General features: G+C 41.3%; 1 protein-coding gene across 4 annotated transcripts in view; it reads right to left on the minus strand.

Moving 5' to 3' along the window:
- Nucleotides 1-1781: 1781 nt before the first annotated feature.
- sbno2b (strawberry notch homolog 2b) overlaps nucleotides 1782-16808 on the minus strand; it is a 63419-nt gene continuing 48392 nt past the window's right edge. For all 4 annotated transcript variants that reach the window (XM_083940580.1, XM_083940579.1, XM_083940581.1 and 1 more), the window contains 16 exons: nucleotides 16400-16482; nucleotides 15929-16111; nucleotides 15634-15755; nucleotides 14865-14996; nucleotides 14578-14713; nucleotides 13004-13116; nucleotides 11322-11393; nucleotides 11089-11197; nucleotides 10934-11005; nucleotides 10450-10593; nucleotides 10048-10142; nucleotides 8508-8600; nucleotides 8179-8310; nucleotides 7476-7552; nucleotides 6928-7118; nucleotides 1782-6272 (listed from right to left, as the gene is read on the minus strand). In XM_083940580.1, coding sequence (XP_083796706.1) covers nucleotides 5059-6272; nucleotides 6928-7118; nucleotides 7476-7552; nucleotides 8179-8310; nucleotides 8508-8600; nucleotides 10048-10142; nucleotides 10450-10593; nucleotides 10934-11005; nucleotides 11089-11197; nucleotides 11322-11393; nucleotides 13004-13116; nucleotides 14578-14713; nucleotides 14865-14996; nucleotides 15634-15755; nucleotides 15929-16111; nucleotides 16400-16482 — 2968 coding nt within the window. In that variant the 3' untranslated portion in view covers nucleotides 1782-5058. The remainder of the gene's footprint in view (nucleotides 6273-6927; nucleotides 7119-7475; nucleotides 7553-8178; nucleotides 8311-8507; nucleotides 8601-10047; nucleotides 10143-10449; nucleotides 10594-10933; nucleotides 11006-11088; nucleotides 11198-11321; nucleotides 11394-13003; nucleotides 13117-14577; nucleotides 14714-14864; nucleotides 14997-15633; nucleotides 15756-15928; nucleotides 16112-16399; nucleotides 16483-16808) is intronic.

The following is a 16808-nucleotide window of genomic DNA, read 5'->3' on the forward strand; positions in this document are numbered from 1 at the left end:
TACAGTCAGTTTACATGAGTTTATTTGTTATATTAAACTGTATTTTTTTATACCTCCCCTGTGTTTTTTTAAGCCGCTGGAAACTCAATTTCCTTGCAGGAGTTTATCCCAAAGGATCAATAAAGAGTCTTGGTCTAAGTGTTCACAGTAAACACACCCAATATAACACAACTACACACTGTTTTTACAGTAAAATAATAATAAAGTGACCAGAACTGGAGGGAGTGGAGACAGTAATGCAGGATGACTGGAAAGTTATTTTTATTTTTACTTTTATTATTGCATTTACAAGAGAAAAGATAATTAACAGGCACAGTGGGTGAGAGTAGTTGTTGTTATATGAGTGAGATATAATAAAACACCACACAGTCACAGTAACGTGTGTGAGTGACGTGTGTGTGTGAGTGACATGTGTGTATGTGTGTATGTGTGTGTGTGTGTGTGTGTGTGTGTGTGAGTCACATACATGAAAACACATCACACATAAAAAAAGGTCAACTAAATCAATCAAGGATTAAAACAAGGACATTTATCAAACCTTTCACCTCTAAGCGATTTCAAGTCTTGATGATATCAAAAGAGTCGATGTGGATCTCATAGCATGCAGCTGTAGTATAGTCCCTGGTGGTCTAGTGGTTAGGATTCGGCGCTCTCACCGCCGCGGCCCGGGTTCGATTCCCGGTCAGGGAACAAGTTTTGGGGCGGCAGTACCTACTCGGCTACTTGAGTCCCTATGTGCCCCAGCCCACGACCATGAATGGATCGTGGGCTGGTAGCCGGAGAGCTGACAGTTCACCTTCTGGGCACTCCCGAGGGTGCTGTTGAGCAAGGCACCAAACCCCCAACTGCTCCGGTCGCCGGTCCACTGGCAGCCCCCTCGCTCTAACATCTCTCCATTAATTGCATGTATATAGGTCCTGTTTGTGCATGTGTGTGTAACACGAATAATAATTATAGAGTGAAAAAAATGTAATTTCCTGTTAAAGTAATTCTTCTTCTTCTTCTAATGGTCAGCCTAAACTTTACAAACACCATAAAACTGATAACTTCTATCACCGGTAACTTCCTTATTTTGTATTCTGCCAATGTGATTTATATTAGGGGAACTTGAGATATGAAAACATTTGCACAAAGAGCACAATATTATATTAGTTATCAAAAGAAGATTACATGGAAGAGCCTGAATGTGAGCCATTTAGTTAAATAGTTCAGATAAAGTAGTTTGGGGAATTTCCTTTATTCAAAAACGAGTAAGTGCCCTGGACTCATAATCAGAAATACTATAATAATAATGGGATCTTGTTCCAGAGTCTTCCATCTTAAACTACTTGTCCCTGTCCATTCGAGAGATTGGCGATTCGATCCCTCAGACCGCATGTCGAAGGGTCCTTGGGCAAGACACTGAACCCTGAATTGCTCCCTGTGCTGCGCATGGGTGTGTAAATGTGGTGTAAATGGCTAGATTAGATAGTATGTAGATGTCCACAGCCATCAGTGTGAGTGTCTGTGTGAACGGGTGAATGTGACAAACACTGTGAAAGCGCCTTGAGTAGTCAGAAGACTAGAAAGGCGCTTTATAAGTCCAAGCATGTACCATAGTCCAACCGCACGTCCATGTGGTAATCCCAGAGTAGAGCACCTTTTGAAGTTTGTGGCTGAATGCAGATGTTTGTAGATAGTTTGAGTCCGTTTTCTTCGTGCGTGTAAATAAAAGAGGGGTGATGTCTTTCCCTAAACTGTGCGGGGAAGAAAGCGACCCCCCCGATGAACAAAAGACTCAGTTTCAGCAATCTTCAAGTTTTTATTTGTTTACAAAGTTAAGATTGCAATTTCATATAGTCCTTCCTTTAATGAGTAGAAAACCTTTTTAAAGAATTAGTCGAAAGGCACAAATTTTACAATATATACATTTGGATCTAAATTATAAATATATAGAAAACAAAAGCACAACCCAGAATAAAAGTGCTGAACACAGTTTCTTTTTTTTCCTTTTTTTTTTACAGAAAAAATAGGCTTTGTTTAAAAATACATACAATCAGTAGCATGTTTTTTGTTTCATTTTTTGTTAGCAATAAATTATTTTGAGAGTGATAACATGTATGTAATATGCAGAGGGTGGAGAAACGAGAAAGATGGTTACAGTATACACAGAGCTACGTCAAAGATCGGAAAAACAAAAAGCTCGCAACGCTCAATCATAACCCACAAGAGAACAGTAACTTGATTATGCCATTCTTAGTGCAAAATGATAATAACATGATAAAAGGCCTAACTACGCTAGAACTACCAATCTTTAAAAAAAAAAAAGAAGGGTTTTTCTTGCTAAAAACGCGGTCCATGTCCCTCAAATGCATAAAGCTTTTTTTTGTACGGCTATAAAACAAAATCAAAAGGCAAATCTTTTGCAGGTCGGTGTCTCGGAATGTGCCTGGTGAGGAATATCAACGAGGGTACCAGGAAAACATGCTGTCGTAAGATGCTGCGGATAAAAACAAGAAGCGTTGACAAGAATCGGAGATACAGCGAGTCTAGACCTAAACGTGTGTTACACCGGGGGGGGGGACGGGCGAAGGCTTGGACAGATCGACTGCACGCATCAGTGTGACCCAGGTGCCAATCGACCCCCAAATCCGTCAGCTTTAACATGAATTCAACGTCCGACACAGATGAGAACAAAACAGAAAAAAATAAATGTTCCTTAAAAAAGAAACAGCCTTTGCTCTTTGCCCTAAGAAGGCATAAACATTAAGAATCACTGACATGTTCACGAGGACACACGACAAACCTGTCACATTAAGTCTAAAACATAAATACAGCAAGAGTCACAGCACAAAGTTAAGAACAAAATCGCACATGTACTGGTTAGTTTCACCACTGTTCTAAGGGGAAATGATAGATTTCTGCTAACGCCCCGCCGTTACACCTCTGGTTTCTTCCTGAGTTCGATAAAAGGTCTGATATCTGAGAGCCAGTAACTTTAGGGGTGGCTGTGGAATACTTTGGTATCTCTCTGCGAACTGAAGGCCCGACAAAAAGGTCTACGAGCTGGAGAAACAATTCGACTTTGAGAAAAGCAAAAGTGAAATGAGCAGAAACAAACCCAGACACTGTACAGCAGTACAGAACAGTGCAATCGTATTTGGTGGCAGGTTATAATAGAATTTGTTTTTATAGTCATCTTGAAAACTAGAAACTTCCCTGACCAAACATTTCGTGAACTATTCTAATAAGCAGGATAACGTATCTAAAATCTAAATATCCCTTAAATATAAATAACAATAACTTTTATAATAACAATGACTAAAACATCGAGAACGCATCGCGTCCGTCCCGTGAAAACTTACTTTACAAAGGTTGTATGCGTTTCAACTAAAAGACTATGAAGCACAACAGAAATAAGAAGATTCATACCATGCAAAGGTAACCACAAAGCTTTGCCTGTTGAGCGTAAACAGTACTTAGGCATTTCTGTTTCACAACAAATGTAGAATATGGTTTTATTGCTTTTTGATCACTTTAACTTATCCCGGCATTTTGTCACGAACCAACCACAGTGCATCGTTTTCACACGAAGATGGCCAGATCTCACAGGTTTTTTTTAAATATGAACGATCATACACAGTGAACATCACAAGTCTGCATGTTTCAAATGTTTTTTTAATCGCCTTGACGCCTGAAATGGAAACGCATTTAATGAGAAGTTTATCCGGGACTCGCTGCTGTAATCGAACCGAAGCTTTCCTTAAAAACACTTTTTTCGGACCTCAAGGTGATAAAAAAAACCTCTTTTTCATCCACTGTACTTGAAATTTTCATGTTTGTCGGTTGAAATTACACCAGAATAACCAACAACAACAGAGCACTCGAGACTTTCCTGAGAAATTCAAAATCAGATCAAACCAGGAGTCACATCACTAAATGTTATCGTCAGCTTTTAAAAAAAAAAAAAAAAAAAAACATTTTTTGGACACATTTTCTTTCCATGCTGTTCAATGATCTGTGCCGCACTGACCACGTTGTCAACATCATCAACAGGGACAGAAGAACACAGAGTAAAGGAAAGTCCTACACAGACAATCATACAAGCACAAACGGGCTTAATGGGGGCTCCTTCCCGAAGCCCACCACCAGCATAGTTTAACACAAACAACGTCTCACTGAAGGGGCTAAAAGTTAAATACAAATATACCATGTTTAAAATGAAAACCAACGCTCAAGAGTACAAATCTATACATTAGGCTACATGGATTCTTAAAGACTGCATTTATAGATTTTTCCAAAAGGCACTGTATGCAACAGCAGACTGCTCTTCCTCTCCCTTTTTCCTCACTCTAGTGTTCATACAAGCAGGGAGAGAAACAAGAGGGAGCATGTAGAAGAAAAAATGATAACTGAGGCATTTCATGGCTTATCAGCGAAAAAGATTTCGTTTGTTTTTCCCCCTCTCTCTCTCTCTCTCTCTCTCATCTTCCAGTTCAATGCTATCTTTTGTTTCACTCAAACCCAGCCTTGCATACAGCCTTGTTTTAGTCAAGACGAACGGCCATGAAGCGAAGTAACAGTAAAGCAAAGTCTAAAAGATGTGGTTTTAACTGGTGAAAGGCGTTTAGAGCTTCCAGCAACTTCACCAATCATACCTCGTAAAATCAGCAGCGGGAGGTTTATTTACGATTTCCACAACTCGATGAAAGAGTGTTTGTTTTGACAGCTCATATGTTCAATAAAATACATGTTATTTTTCACTATTTTTTTAAAAAAAACTTTTTTTTTTACAGCTGCCTTTCACTATGGACACACTTTGGTGCAGAAATCTGATATTGATGGAGCCCGCTACCGCCTAAACAGCCTCAAGCAGGTGAACGCTACAGGTGGATAAAGAGAAGGGTGAGCCGAGTGCAGGACAGGCAGTGACATGACTATAGGCCCTGAGGGGAGAGGGAGTAGGTCCGAGGGTGCGATCATAGACAGCAGCAAACGAGACAAAATCTGCTTCAAAAGACTAAACAAAAATTACCTTAAGAAATACAAAGTCCGGGCAAGCTCTTGCTGTTCGAGTTCTTAGTCTTGTTGCCGGTACTTAATGACAGATGTGCGGTCGGAACCGTCCTGTAGCATGCTGTTCAGAGCCTCGCGAACGTCAAGGGTGCCAGAGTGGCCGTTGGGTAAGGATAGCGAGTCTGACTGAGGGAGGAGATAGTTGGAAGAGAAATGAGGGGAAGAGTTGGAAAACAGAGAGGAGGACGAGGACGGGTTGGAGAAGAGAGAAGAGGAGGATGATGTTGGGATGAGGGCGGATGCGGGCAGGAGGCCGGCGGGGACGTGTGAAACCAGGTTGTTTGAAGTGGAGGATGCGGAGGAAGAGCAGGAGGATGTAGAGGACGAAGGGCTGGCTTTCTGTGTGGGAATCTGGGGAGACAGGGGCAAGTCAAATAAATCTAATAAGTCTTGGTGGTTATTGAGCAGGTTTTGGTTCTGCTGCTGTGTTGCCTGCAGGTGTTGCTGCTGTTGCTGCTGCTGCTGCCGCTGTAGCACAAGGGGCTGCTGTAATGGCGCAGTCGGTGCAGTCTGAGAGATGAGAGACTCCAGATTGAAGTCGTCTCCGAATGCTGCAGAGTGTCCTCCTGCCAGAGTGTTCAGATGCAGTCCACCCTCCGTGCTGTCTGGGGAAGGAGATGGCGAGCTCACAGTCAAGTCCAAGATCTCATCCAGAGGATTCTTGGAGGACATGTTGGCAGACAGCGTGGTCTGATGGCGCGGAAGTGAAGGGTTCTTCAGCTGTTGAAAAGGGGACACGAAGGACTGGGGGTAAAACTGTGAGAAATTGGAGCGGATGCTAACCGTGTTGGGGACACGGCCCTGGTTGGTGGGGGGATTGTTGGGCCAGCTGTTATGGGTCCGTTGCTGGGTTTGGCTAGGATTTCTCTGCAAGGACAACAGGGGTATGTTCTGGGAGGGCTGCTGAGGTTGCAGTCTCTGTAGCTGAGAGATGTTCGCAGTTTGTGTCCTTTGTAGAGCGTTTTGGTTCAGTTTCTGTTTGAGGATCTGACTCTGGGCGAGAGACTGAACGAGGGACTGGTTAACCATGGGTTTCTGGTTGAACAGATTCGCCAGGAGGTGTTTGTTATCCTGCTCCATTTTCCGCATGCGCTCGTCAGCCAGCCGCTTCTCCACGGCCTGCTGCTCCCTCTCCTTTCGTCTCCGCTTCACCTCCTCGTCCATTAGCAACAGCTCCTCGCGCACACGGGCCACGCAGTTTTCTGGAATCTTGATACCTGCGACAGATGAGGAGCAGGGTCATGCCGCAGTCATCAGTGACGTAAATACTCAAAGACTTCCGTAACTAAACCCAGATATTCCAACAACGACTGTTTCATTTGAAGATGCACATGTATAAACACCAGTACACTGAAGCTGGGTCTCTGTGATACTTGCTCCTCCTACATATTCTAAAAATACATTTCTACAGTGCATTTTATCTGTGATCATATAATATCATGCAATCTGTGGAGTGCAAAGAGAAAATAGATGCGACACTGCATTGCCAGAGTGTGTCCTCATACTGTGGTTTTCATGGATGTCAATCTGAATTGCAACATAATTTCACAAGTGTCAGTTTGTGTTGATGTAGTACTCACAGGAGTTCATATGAGACAAACAAGGAATGTGAGCGACAATTTCATTTCCTCAATTCATCATAAAGAAGTGTCAACATTTTAACAGCATCCCATTCTACCGTCACAACAACTCAGTGACATGCAGTAGCTCAAATTGACATTTTAAAACTTCTTCTTTTCTCTTATCAATGTCATGTTATTATCAATGAATATTCCTACCAGTGTAAAGTGTGAAAGTTTCTCTAAACACACGTAAAAATGTGCACCGTGTTAGTAAACTGCATCATGACTTGTATCAGGGGGGTGTACTGACCGACTTGCTTGTTATGCTGTTTGGTTTTAAGGCGGACAATCTGCAGGATGCTGGAGCTGGTGATGTCAGACACCACATCGGATACGCGCTTCCACACACGCAGCAGAGCACCACAGAGCATGTGGTACTGACGGAGGCGCATGCCCTGCAGACACTCCTGACCTTCCTCTATTTTCTTACACTTCCCATTCCTAGGGAAAGGACAGGAAAGAAAATAAAATGTTTTAATGCAGACAAAAAAAGAGTTTCTTGCATATCCTCGTCCATGAAAAACTATATGGCAGGTGGAGGGACTGACTGTTGGCTAATTATGCACCATCAGAGACGGCTCCATCCTTGCATTTTAAACACAGTTCACCGGTCACCCAGGGACAAGGGCACATGTGAGACTTATAGGTTATTTCTTCATGACTAGTTCTCAGGTGATCAGTAAATCCTTGGGAATGGCGTCTGACCGTAAAACCACCCTGACTGAATCTCAATAAGTCCCAAACTGATTGGATGCATTGAGCCATTAATCCCAAGGGACGTTGTAGATTGCTATTTACCAGTTGGCATGGCTACAGTTCTTGAAGGAGAAGGTGAACTGGTTCTCCCAGATGTCCCTGGCTTCCTCTGGAGTCACCTGGTGAAGGAAATGTATAAAACATTGAGATGAGCAAAGTTTGATACACACAGACACATTTAGACAGCTTAATACATCTTTACCAACATACTTTAATAATAAAGAGGTGTCTTAAACGTCAGACCAGAAGTCATATCATAGTTTTACATTGTTTATAAATAATGTCATGGATATGATGAGTATTGTGTTCAGTGGGCTTCTGGTAATCATCACCATGTTGTTCATGTAGAGAAAGGAAACAGTTTTAATAAACAATACAAACGTAAGGAAACTTCATCATCATCACTGACACAAACTTTCAATTCTTACACCAATTGTGTTTTTGTTAATTTAGTAGTTAGTGATATATTCCCTCTTTGTTCAGTACTCCTCTGTGACCACAAGGGGGTATCAGACTCCATAGACCATCAAATAGCAAATAAAGAGCAAAATGTCAGCTCTGTCTATGGTCAAACCTTCCAATTTTTATTGTGGTCATATAGAAACAAACTGTAAACTCAGAAGACATTCAAATATGACCTTTATAATATTAAGATGACAGCAAAAATCTTTATCATTCAGTATATTTACACCGACAGGCAGATAGAGCTATAACTGATTCATCAACAGACAATCGAGCCAATTACCTTGCGGTACCGCTGTTGCAGGTTGTCCAGGCTTTCAGGGTGGGTCTGCTTTCCAATATTCGGCTTGTAGACAATGACGTTCTTGCCTCTTCCCTGCTCAGCTAGCAGCACACACGGGTTGTTACCTCGCAGCTGTGGAGAGGCCATGCAGAAACTCAATTATTTTTGAATCATTTGCGCCGTCTTAGGGACTAATAAAATATGTTCAGTGTTGGACAGACATTGTGTCATCACAGTGCTATTCTGTGAGGTCTGTATTCAATTATAAATCATAAACATAAAGTGCCTTTTACAGCAGACATCGGGTTTGCTTGTTATAACGTGCTCACCTTCAGGGACAGGTAGAACCCCTCGTCAGGGCCGCTGAGCTTCAGTGACCTGTTGAAGGCCTCGTCCCAGGGCATGCCTCTGTCCACACTAATCTACAGGGGCAAAAAGCATCAGAGACTAAAGCATGTGCTGTGAAAGAGGGGGAGCAGCTGTGCAACCACAGGTGATACGTCTTGAAAAGAACCCAGAAAGAACTTCTTCTGACATTGACACATTTAAAAGCCCAGACACAGATCTTTTTGAATAAGTCTCATTGTCTATCAAGTCATGCATGAACCATACGCTCTCTCCCTCTAAACCTGCTAAACTGGTCCTTGCTGTGCAACATTCTGCCTGACTGCCAACTTTGAAATGTCAAATGCAGGTTAGCCTGCAGCTAAAAGCAGAAGATATTGGTAATTATCCTGTTCCCAGCTGCCACTAGTTTCTACATAGGCCCCTCGGCCCTGGGCTAAGCCTGTATGATAACAGTCTCACTGATGGCAAAGTGACATCAATCATCATAAAGCTGTAAGGGAGCTACTCAAATTCACCTCTGGAACTGCAGGTAACGTGGAACAAAGCTCACAGTTGTACCAGGTCCCTTTGTGTGAAGATCTTTGCACAATTCAAACCTTGTCACAGAAATCTCCATGAATTTTTAGTCATTGGAATTTGCTACATAATCTGTGAAGATTGCTTAACTGCCATGAAACATGAACCTTTTATTGTTTTGGTCTGTTGGGAGCCTACAAACCCAACTGGATTTAACTGGAAAGAGAGCACAAGATTTCCATTTTCAGGCGTCATGTATATTCATCGAATCAACCTTCTGGTTTGAGACGTGTAATGCCTCAAGATGAGCCTTGGCCTCACCACACTCGGTCGCTTGTCTGGTGTCTAATACATCATACACAGAAGCCCCACACAAAATTGATGATTAGGTCTGGATCTACGTATAACTATCACAAGGTCTCGCCACTAATTTCCTGAATCGATTTGATTCAATAAGAGATATTTCAGTTACAAAACCATTGGTCTTGGATATGAATGACATCCTCAGAGAACTGATGCTGTGAATTGTACAAGGAACTCTCTAACCTGGTGTATTATTGAAAATATTAATGTTTACAGTATATTAGGAATTGACCACAAAGTAATTAATGTACTTTTTATTCAACATGAACACACTACAGTAGTCAACACAAAGTGCAGCTACAGACTTTAAAATCACTATTGAGAGACATTTTAACATGGTTTGTACCAATGTATTCCATAGATGTTCTAGTTTTATATGATACCAAATGAGATCATTCAAATAAAGACTGATTTTATTCTGAAAATCGTTTTTAAACCCCAGCCCGATTGATATGTTCTTTGTTTGTGCAACACAATTCTTTGGCTCCTTTAAAACTGAGACTCTACATTTCAAGGTATCCCAAGATATGATGCAACCATAAGGGTATTTTGCCCACAGCAATCATAGTCTCATAACACAGGTGTACATGTTTCCAGAAAGCCATGTAACAATATACCTGAGATGAGGTTAGTGGTGCCTACCTTATAGAGAACAACCTGTCCATCCTGAGGGTTTCCAACTGTCAAGAAATGTTCCTGCTTCTCCTCATAGATCTCATCATTACCCGGGGCAAGGTCTGTCAGAGACATAAAAGAACAAGGCAATCAAATAATTACTGTCATTAGGAACCATCTTTCTTCCCTTAAGGGCCAATCACGATCTAATGCAAGGTATGCTGACAGACAATGAAGAAAAGAACAGAAACTATTGTCAGTGTTTTACAACTTTACTGATGTACTAATAACCTCATAACTAGCCTGTCAATATATATTTCAAACAGCAACAGCAGAGTATAATCTTCTACTCTTAGTTCTGTTGGTCTGACGTTTACATATTGGGTAACAAGTTAAGTTGAATTTGTGTAAAACACTTAAGCTCCATACCTAGGATTCCCATGTCATATTTGCCCTCCTTCTTATCCTTCTCGATTAGGTAGTCAAAGTTGTCGGTGAAGTACTGGAAGAGATAGTTCTGCTTGTGAACCTCCAGGCCCAGGATGCGATTTAGGAACTTGGTGATGCTGCAGTCTGGGATAAAGAGACAACACAAAGCAGTTAATGCAGTTGTATTTGTGTCGACAGATGAAAATAATGAGCAAAACAAAATATGCGGCCCGGGTCGATGTATTCAGCTTAAAGAGATAGTCTGGATTTTTTTTCAAGTGTTTAGCTGCCGATCTCGTCTAAAGCAGTACATTTCTTGGCTTCCATGTTGATACTCCAGCCTGCTTCTCCAAACTGGATTACATTACAGTACAAGACACTAACTATGGATAAGTACCTCATACAACCAATTAAAAAAAAATCCAACCTATTGCTTTAAGTATGCTGGCATATAAAATGCCTGCGTGCCTCTTGGGTACTCTACCTTTCTCAGTATTGATCCCAAAGCGAGACTCTCTACAAAAGATGCCCACATCCATCATTCCAAGTTTCATTTCTGAAATAAAGCAAAAAAGAGTCAGAACTGAAGTTGTTTTCTCTTCACAGATGCCGACAGTCAACCAAACAGCTCAAACATACCTCTGAAGAACATGGCTTCACCCCCAGGGTAGCCTTTGGGAGGGGGCACCTTGTTCTCTATGTGGCCAAGGATGGCTTTGGTGATTTTATCTAGAGCCTTGGTACCATACTGCAAGAAAAAGGGACATGTGATTGGTATAGAAAGATTCTACCTTTTACAGTTTAGGATTAAAGAGTCCTATTTTGACACTAAAGGTCAGGATTTTATTATTATTGTTGTTAAATATGCCTACCTTGTTCTCAAAATTGTACTTGCTCAGGTCTCTGGATTCTGTGGCTCTTCTGTCTCCATGGGTTAATGCACCCTGAAAAGTGCATTAGCAACAGTGTTATTATTAGTATTTAGTTAACAGCCTTCAGAGCATCATCACACCAACACAGATGGACAGAGTGACGTGGGATAAATGTCACTTCACTGCTCAGCCTTGGAACGAGAGGGAGATAGCACATGTATGTATACTAAACACTCATTATAGGATTACTACAGCCTCACATTGCTTCTAGCGCTCTCATTCACACATTTCTGCTGCAGCATTTAACATAATTGGCGAAATACAGAAATCAGAAAATAACACCACTTCATTTGATCCCCACGTTGAATCTTCACTGCAGGCACCACTTATGTCTGATATAACTCTGTTGTGTACTAGTGATGCATTTGGAAATACAGTACAAATTAAAATCCAAGACAAAGAACGAGGGGTTTAACCTGTGCAGGTGCATCAATCTGCATCAAAGAGCAGCATGTAAAAGCTTCATCTCACACTAGCACGCACGCACACTATCATGTGACTACGCAACTTGGTGTCTTTCAAAGGTATCAAGAGGAAACCGATGAGGTTGAGGTGTGAAATGAAACCTTTTGTTCAACTGCCTATTGACATCACTTTGGGCCTCGATAGGACTTCGAGCAATATTGAAGTGTTAGAAACATAAGACAAGACAAAAGTGGATGAAAACATTATTTAAAATCGATCTTTTAAGATTTCAAATGAGCAGCAAGAGAGGTGAGGGAAGATTTAGAAGAAGCAAAGTCAACAGCAGGGCAGTCTTGTAGCAAACTGCTCACTCTGCCCACACAGAAAAATGCCTTGAGATACCAAAACAAAAGGGATGTCTTGGCCAAATATGACTTCACTGCTGATCTGGAGTCAGCCGCCGGTTGCAGAGGTATTGTTTGTGTGTGTGTGTGTGTGTGTGTGTGTGTGTGTGTGTGTGTGTGTGTGTGTGTGTGTGTGTGTGTGTGTTGTATCAGGTTCAGGCAGGGAGACAAGATGTGACCTATTCTTGATGCAGATTTACTGAACACGGCTGGCAAACACATGAATGACTTCCTGGAACCGCAATCCCATGGCACCCTCCTCGCCATTTTCCCAAAAGAACTGTCACGCTGTGTCACTATGGAAATGAATGACCGCTAGTGCTGAAATGCATTGATTATTATGGAAAATAAACCAAGAGTTATAAATTATCCAGACAAGCTCCTTTGCTTTTTCTGCTTATTCAGTTTTCCGTTATTGAGCTGGAGAAGGGAAAGACCCAGAATCTCATGAGGTTTGTGGTAAAAAGGTGATGTAACTATAAGCGAACCAACAATAAAGGAGACTTTATTGAGAGCTTAACGGCGAGGGAATACCCCAGGATAACAACAGGAAGGACAGAGGGTGAGGGCAGGGTAAAGAGGAAAATGGCAGTTGATGGTGACCCAGAGTGCAACAATCAATAAACACAAAACACAGATCTTCTGTTTACAGTGGAACAATTCTTTTCAACAAGATGAAAGGGATGGTTTTCCCATGTGACAGATTTCACTCAGTTAAAAAGGAAAAAACAAGTCAATGTAGGACAAATTGTGCAGAATGAGAACAGCAAATGAAACGCCCACACAAAGGCATTATAATATTCTGATATTTACCAGGCTCTCTAGTCTTTTAGCCACAATGGAGGCAAAACGTCTCTCGCCGGCCAACTCTGAGATGAGGAAGATGTACTCTGGAGCCGTCACCTGGTTAGACCGATGGGTGCGACCTGGAAAAACAAAGAAAATTTAGAGTTTTATAACAAAGACAGTAAGAGAGAGATGAGGACTACAGACTGAGTGTAATTTAAAGCACACTTCCAATTCCTCAAAGCTAAAATCCATAATTTTACACTACAATTTGAGCAACAACGATTGACAAGCAACCAGTGCTATTACTGTGATGTTGTTGTTTGATTGTGAATAAACTAAATAAAAAAATGCCCTTGACAAACAAAGTAATCTTTTCCAAAGAGAAATGACACGATAGTAGACTGGGTTGATGTGGATTTCCCACTAACTTATCTGTATGTGACTCTGTGTGCAACATCTCTGGTTTCAGCAGGCTTTTATTGGTATCAACAGCCAGACAGACAAAAACAAAGTATGTATTTCACATGAACACAGGCTGCACCCACTCACAGAATGGATAAATTATTAGTGACAGAAAAATAAGAAGGGGATATTCTTGGTGACCTGATACGATCTGCAACGTCAAATTTAGTTTGGATGTAAATCTGATAATTACACTCTGAGATAAGATCTCCCTCTTGAACAGCCAACAAAAAAAACTTTCCACAGTGGTTCAGTGGAAGTCAAGGAGAATCCCTAAGAATCTCTATTCTAAACTATCTGTGTAGATTTGTACAATGTGTGAACACTAACCTGCCTAACATGAATTAAGCTCAGAGTTTCACACTAAGCAGGACGGCTGCTAATGAAAATAACAACTTAAGCAGTTTGCAAATAAAAGCAAGCAATTAACTCATGTATTTCTTTGTGATAGTGTGTGTCAATGATGGAAGCGATTGGATGAAGAGACACGTACTAAATCTATGCCTTTGCTTTGCAACAAACTCATACTAAAATAATAAATGAACTAACTGATGTTCAATAAGAGATTAAACAACTGCAAAGTTCAGAACGTACCATGTAGAATAAACTGAGAGCAACCACAACCTCATATTACCAGGAATGTTTCAGTGAGACAAGACAACATTTGTCCTAATTTGGTCATCCTTGACTTAAACATGAGAGTCAGAGATAAAACTAGGCACGGCTTCTCGGAGCGACCCTCTCCTGGCCTTGAAAGAGGAGCTACTTTCTACAAAGTTCTTTTAACACTCCTGATTCCCTTTGACCCCCTAAGTGCATCCTGTTTCATGCACATACTGTGCGTTGAAAGCAGTGAATACTGTACTGCAAAGCTGATGCATTCATGAGAAATAGAAGAAACATATTCCAGCCCATCTTTCAACCTGTTACATCACCTAGTGCAGCATCAAATAACTCGTATCTCACTGATGAAAAAACGGTCAATATGACCAATAAAAGCACCCCAGTCAATAACATGATACGCTCTTCTGTCTCTTCTGTGACACAGTTGCTTTTAATAGGAAAGAAGATGTATGTTTTTCTTACTCCCCTTTACTTTTGAAAGACTCACTGTGAGATTACATTTCCTGACTCACCAAATTGCTGAATGGCCCTGTCTGCACTCCAAGGCAGCTCCAAGGTCATGTGGACCCTGCGCTTCTGGTTTTTTATTCGCTTGTCCGCCTGCAGAGAAATCCCAGAGCTGGCCGCCTCTGAGATGATGGCCACCAACTGAAGGAATGATGTTTGGATTATTGGTGAGATTATATTGAACAATGTTTATAAAGCAATACATTTCTTTAAAATACAGATTGTTTGCAGCCAAGTCATGGATTTTAATATGCAAGACATCTTGTGTATCTATTTGACTGGTGAATCTGACCTTCTCTGCACTCATGAAGCGGTCTTTCTCTTTGATGTTAATGTGGTCGATCGTAAGACCCTGCTCAGCCCGTGACTCATAACGGACGCTGCCATCAGGACGCCGCACCACACGACCCTTACGACCAGTCATCTGCAGAAAAAAAATATTTACCGCATTGTCAGACAGTTTGCTTAAATGAATGTTGTAGCACTTTCCAGCAGGTGTAAATATTGTTTTATATATGTACTCCAGACTGTGTGTCTGTGTATGCTTAATTAGTCACAGTGTGCAGGCTGCTAGCCTTTAGATTGCATTTTCATTCTATTAATGGTCAGGACTGGTACACCATGCCAGTAAGTGACTAAACTAGCATTGCTAGTAATTCCAATCAAGAATTAATATCACATGATTGCATCATTTCATTGGTTAATTATGGGTGTTGCATTTGTGTTTTCATTGCAGGTTTACAACCTAACTTACTAACTATCTAACTCATTAACGTCACTAATTATCAAGCTGACAGGCTAGCATAGTGGTAGGAGTCAGGCTACCTAGTGTGTGGATGCTTATTGTGTGTATGTGCAATTAAAGTTTATAAAGTGACTCGAGGTTTATCCTCCGTACTTGTCCTATTTATTGAGCTACAGAAGTTAGCTTGGTAAAAAACTGGACAAATGTTTATTTGTTGTGCTTAAATGGGGATAGGTGGTGAAACATGAATCGAACCGGTACCATTTAAGCTAATAAAATATTAATTGATTTATATGTCAGTGTCTTAGGCTCCCACCTCTGAGACTTTATCTGGTCCTCCAAACTTATCGATGAGCTCGTCCAAGGTATTAAGAGGTAGTTCTTTTCCCAGCACCGATATTTTATTGAGGAGGCCCTGCTTCATCTCCTCTATCCTGGCTGTGAATAGGAAGCAGAGGAGACATTAACCGTGTAACCCTGATGGGCAACCGTCACAAAAACAACAGGGCATAGTATTCACTGTCTAGACATGCATCTGTTTGATCAAGACCGAACACACCTATTAAGGCTAAAGGAAAAAAAACAAACTGAACAACAAGACATCTTCCTACCTGTCTGGCAGCTAGTGTGGTTAACAAAGATGACATCATCATTGTCTTGCAGCGAGTCTGGTGAGGAGTTGGAGTCCGTGTCCATGCCATCGGAGTCACTACTGCTGTCATCGCTAATGTTGATCACACCGCCGCTGTCCACAGTGTGCTTGGGTACCTTGGGCTGGCGTCCTCTAGGCTTCCCTGATTGAAAAATATAACATGATATTAAATCAGGAAACAAGAAGTACAGCTCGACAACACTTTGACTTTTTATTGTATCATTCAATTCAAGGCCAAGACATAGAAGCACTGTTGGTATTTCACTGTGAATCAAGGCTGTCAGATGGTATGTAAACAACAAGATACCCATAAATTTAGAGATACATACAAACGACTATCTGTTAACTGTGAAATTAGACCAGGGGGCAAATGCCTGATATGTCAGCTGAGAACTGGCTACATACTATTTAGGGTAAGATGTTCACTTACGTTTTCTCTTATTCCCTGGTGCTTTTTCTCTCCTCTGTTTCTCCGAAGGGAAATGTTTTGTTACAAGAGACTGGAATACTCCCCTGAAGGAAAGAGAGAGAAGCTTTTATTCTGACAGCAAAGCGATCTGGACAACACAGGACAGTTGTGACAGTTAGACACTCCATACATTCCTAATTTGGCCTCATTATAGTTGCCAGGTGTTGACAGGCAGATGAACATGCTGTGTGTGAGATCTAATATACCAAACCTTTAGGAATGTCTGCGGTGAGACGTTTAGGGTCAAATAAGTTCAAACCACTCAACACTTGTACCTTCCCTTTCTTGTTCTTGGATGAGCCATTTCATAATTAAATAGCTGCTAATAATTGCTTGGTTTAATTGAGTATAAATGGTGGGAGTTTTTTCA

This window comes from Echiichthys vipera (assembly GCF_963691815.1).
Source record: "Echiichthys vipera genome assembly, chromosome: 3".
Lineage (NCBI taxonomy): Eukaryota > Metazoa > Chordata > Actinopteri > Perciformes > Trachinidae > Echiichthys > Echiichthys vipera.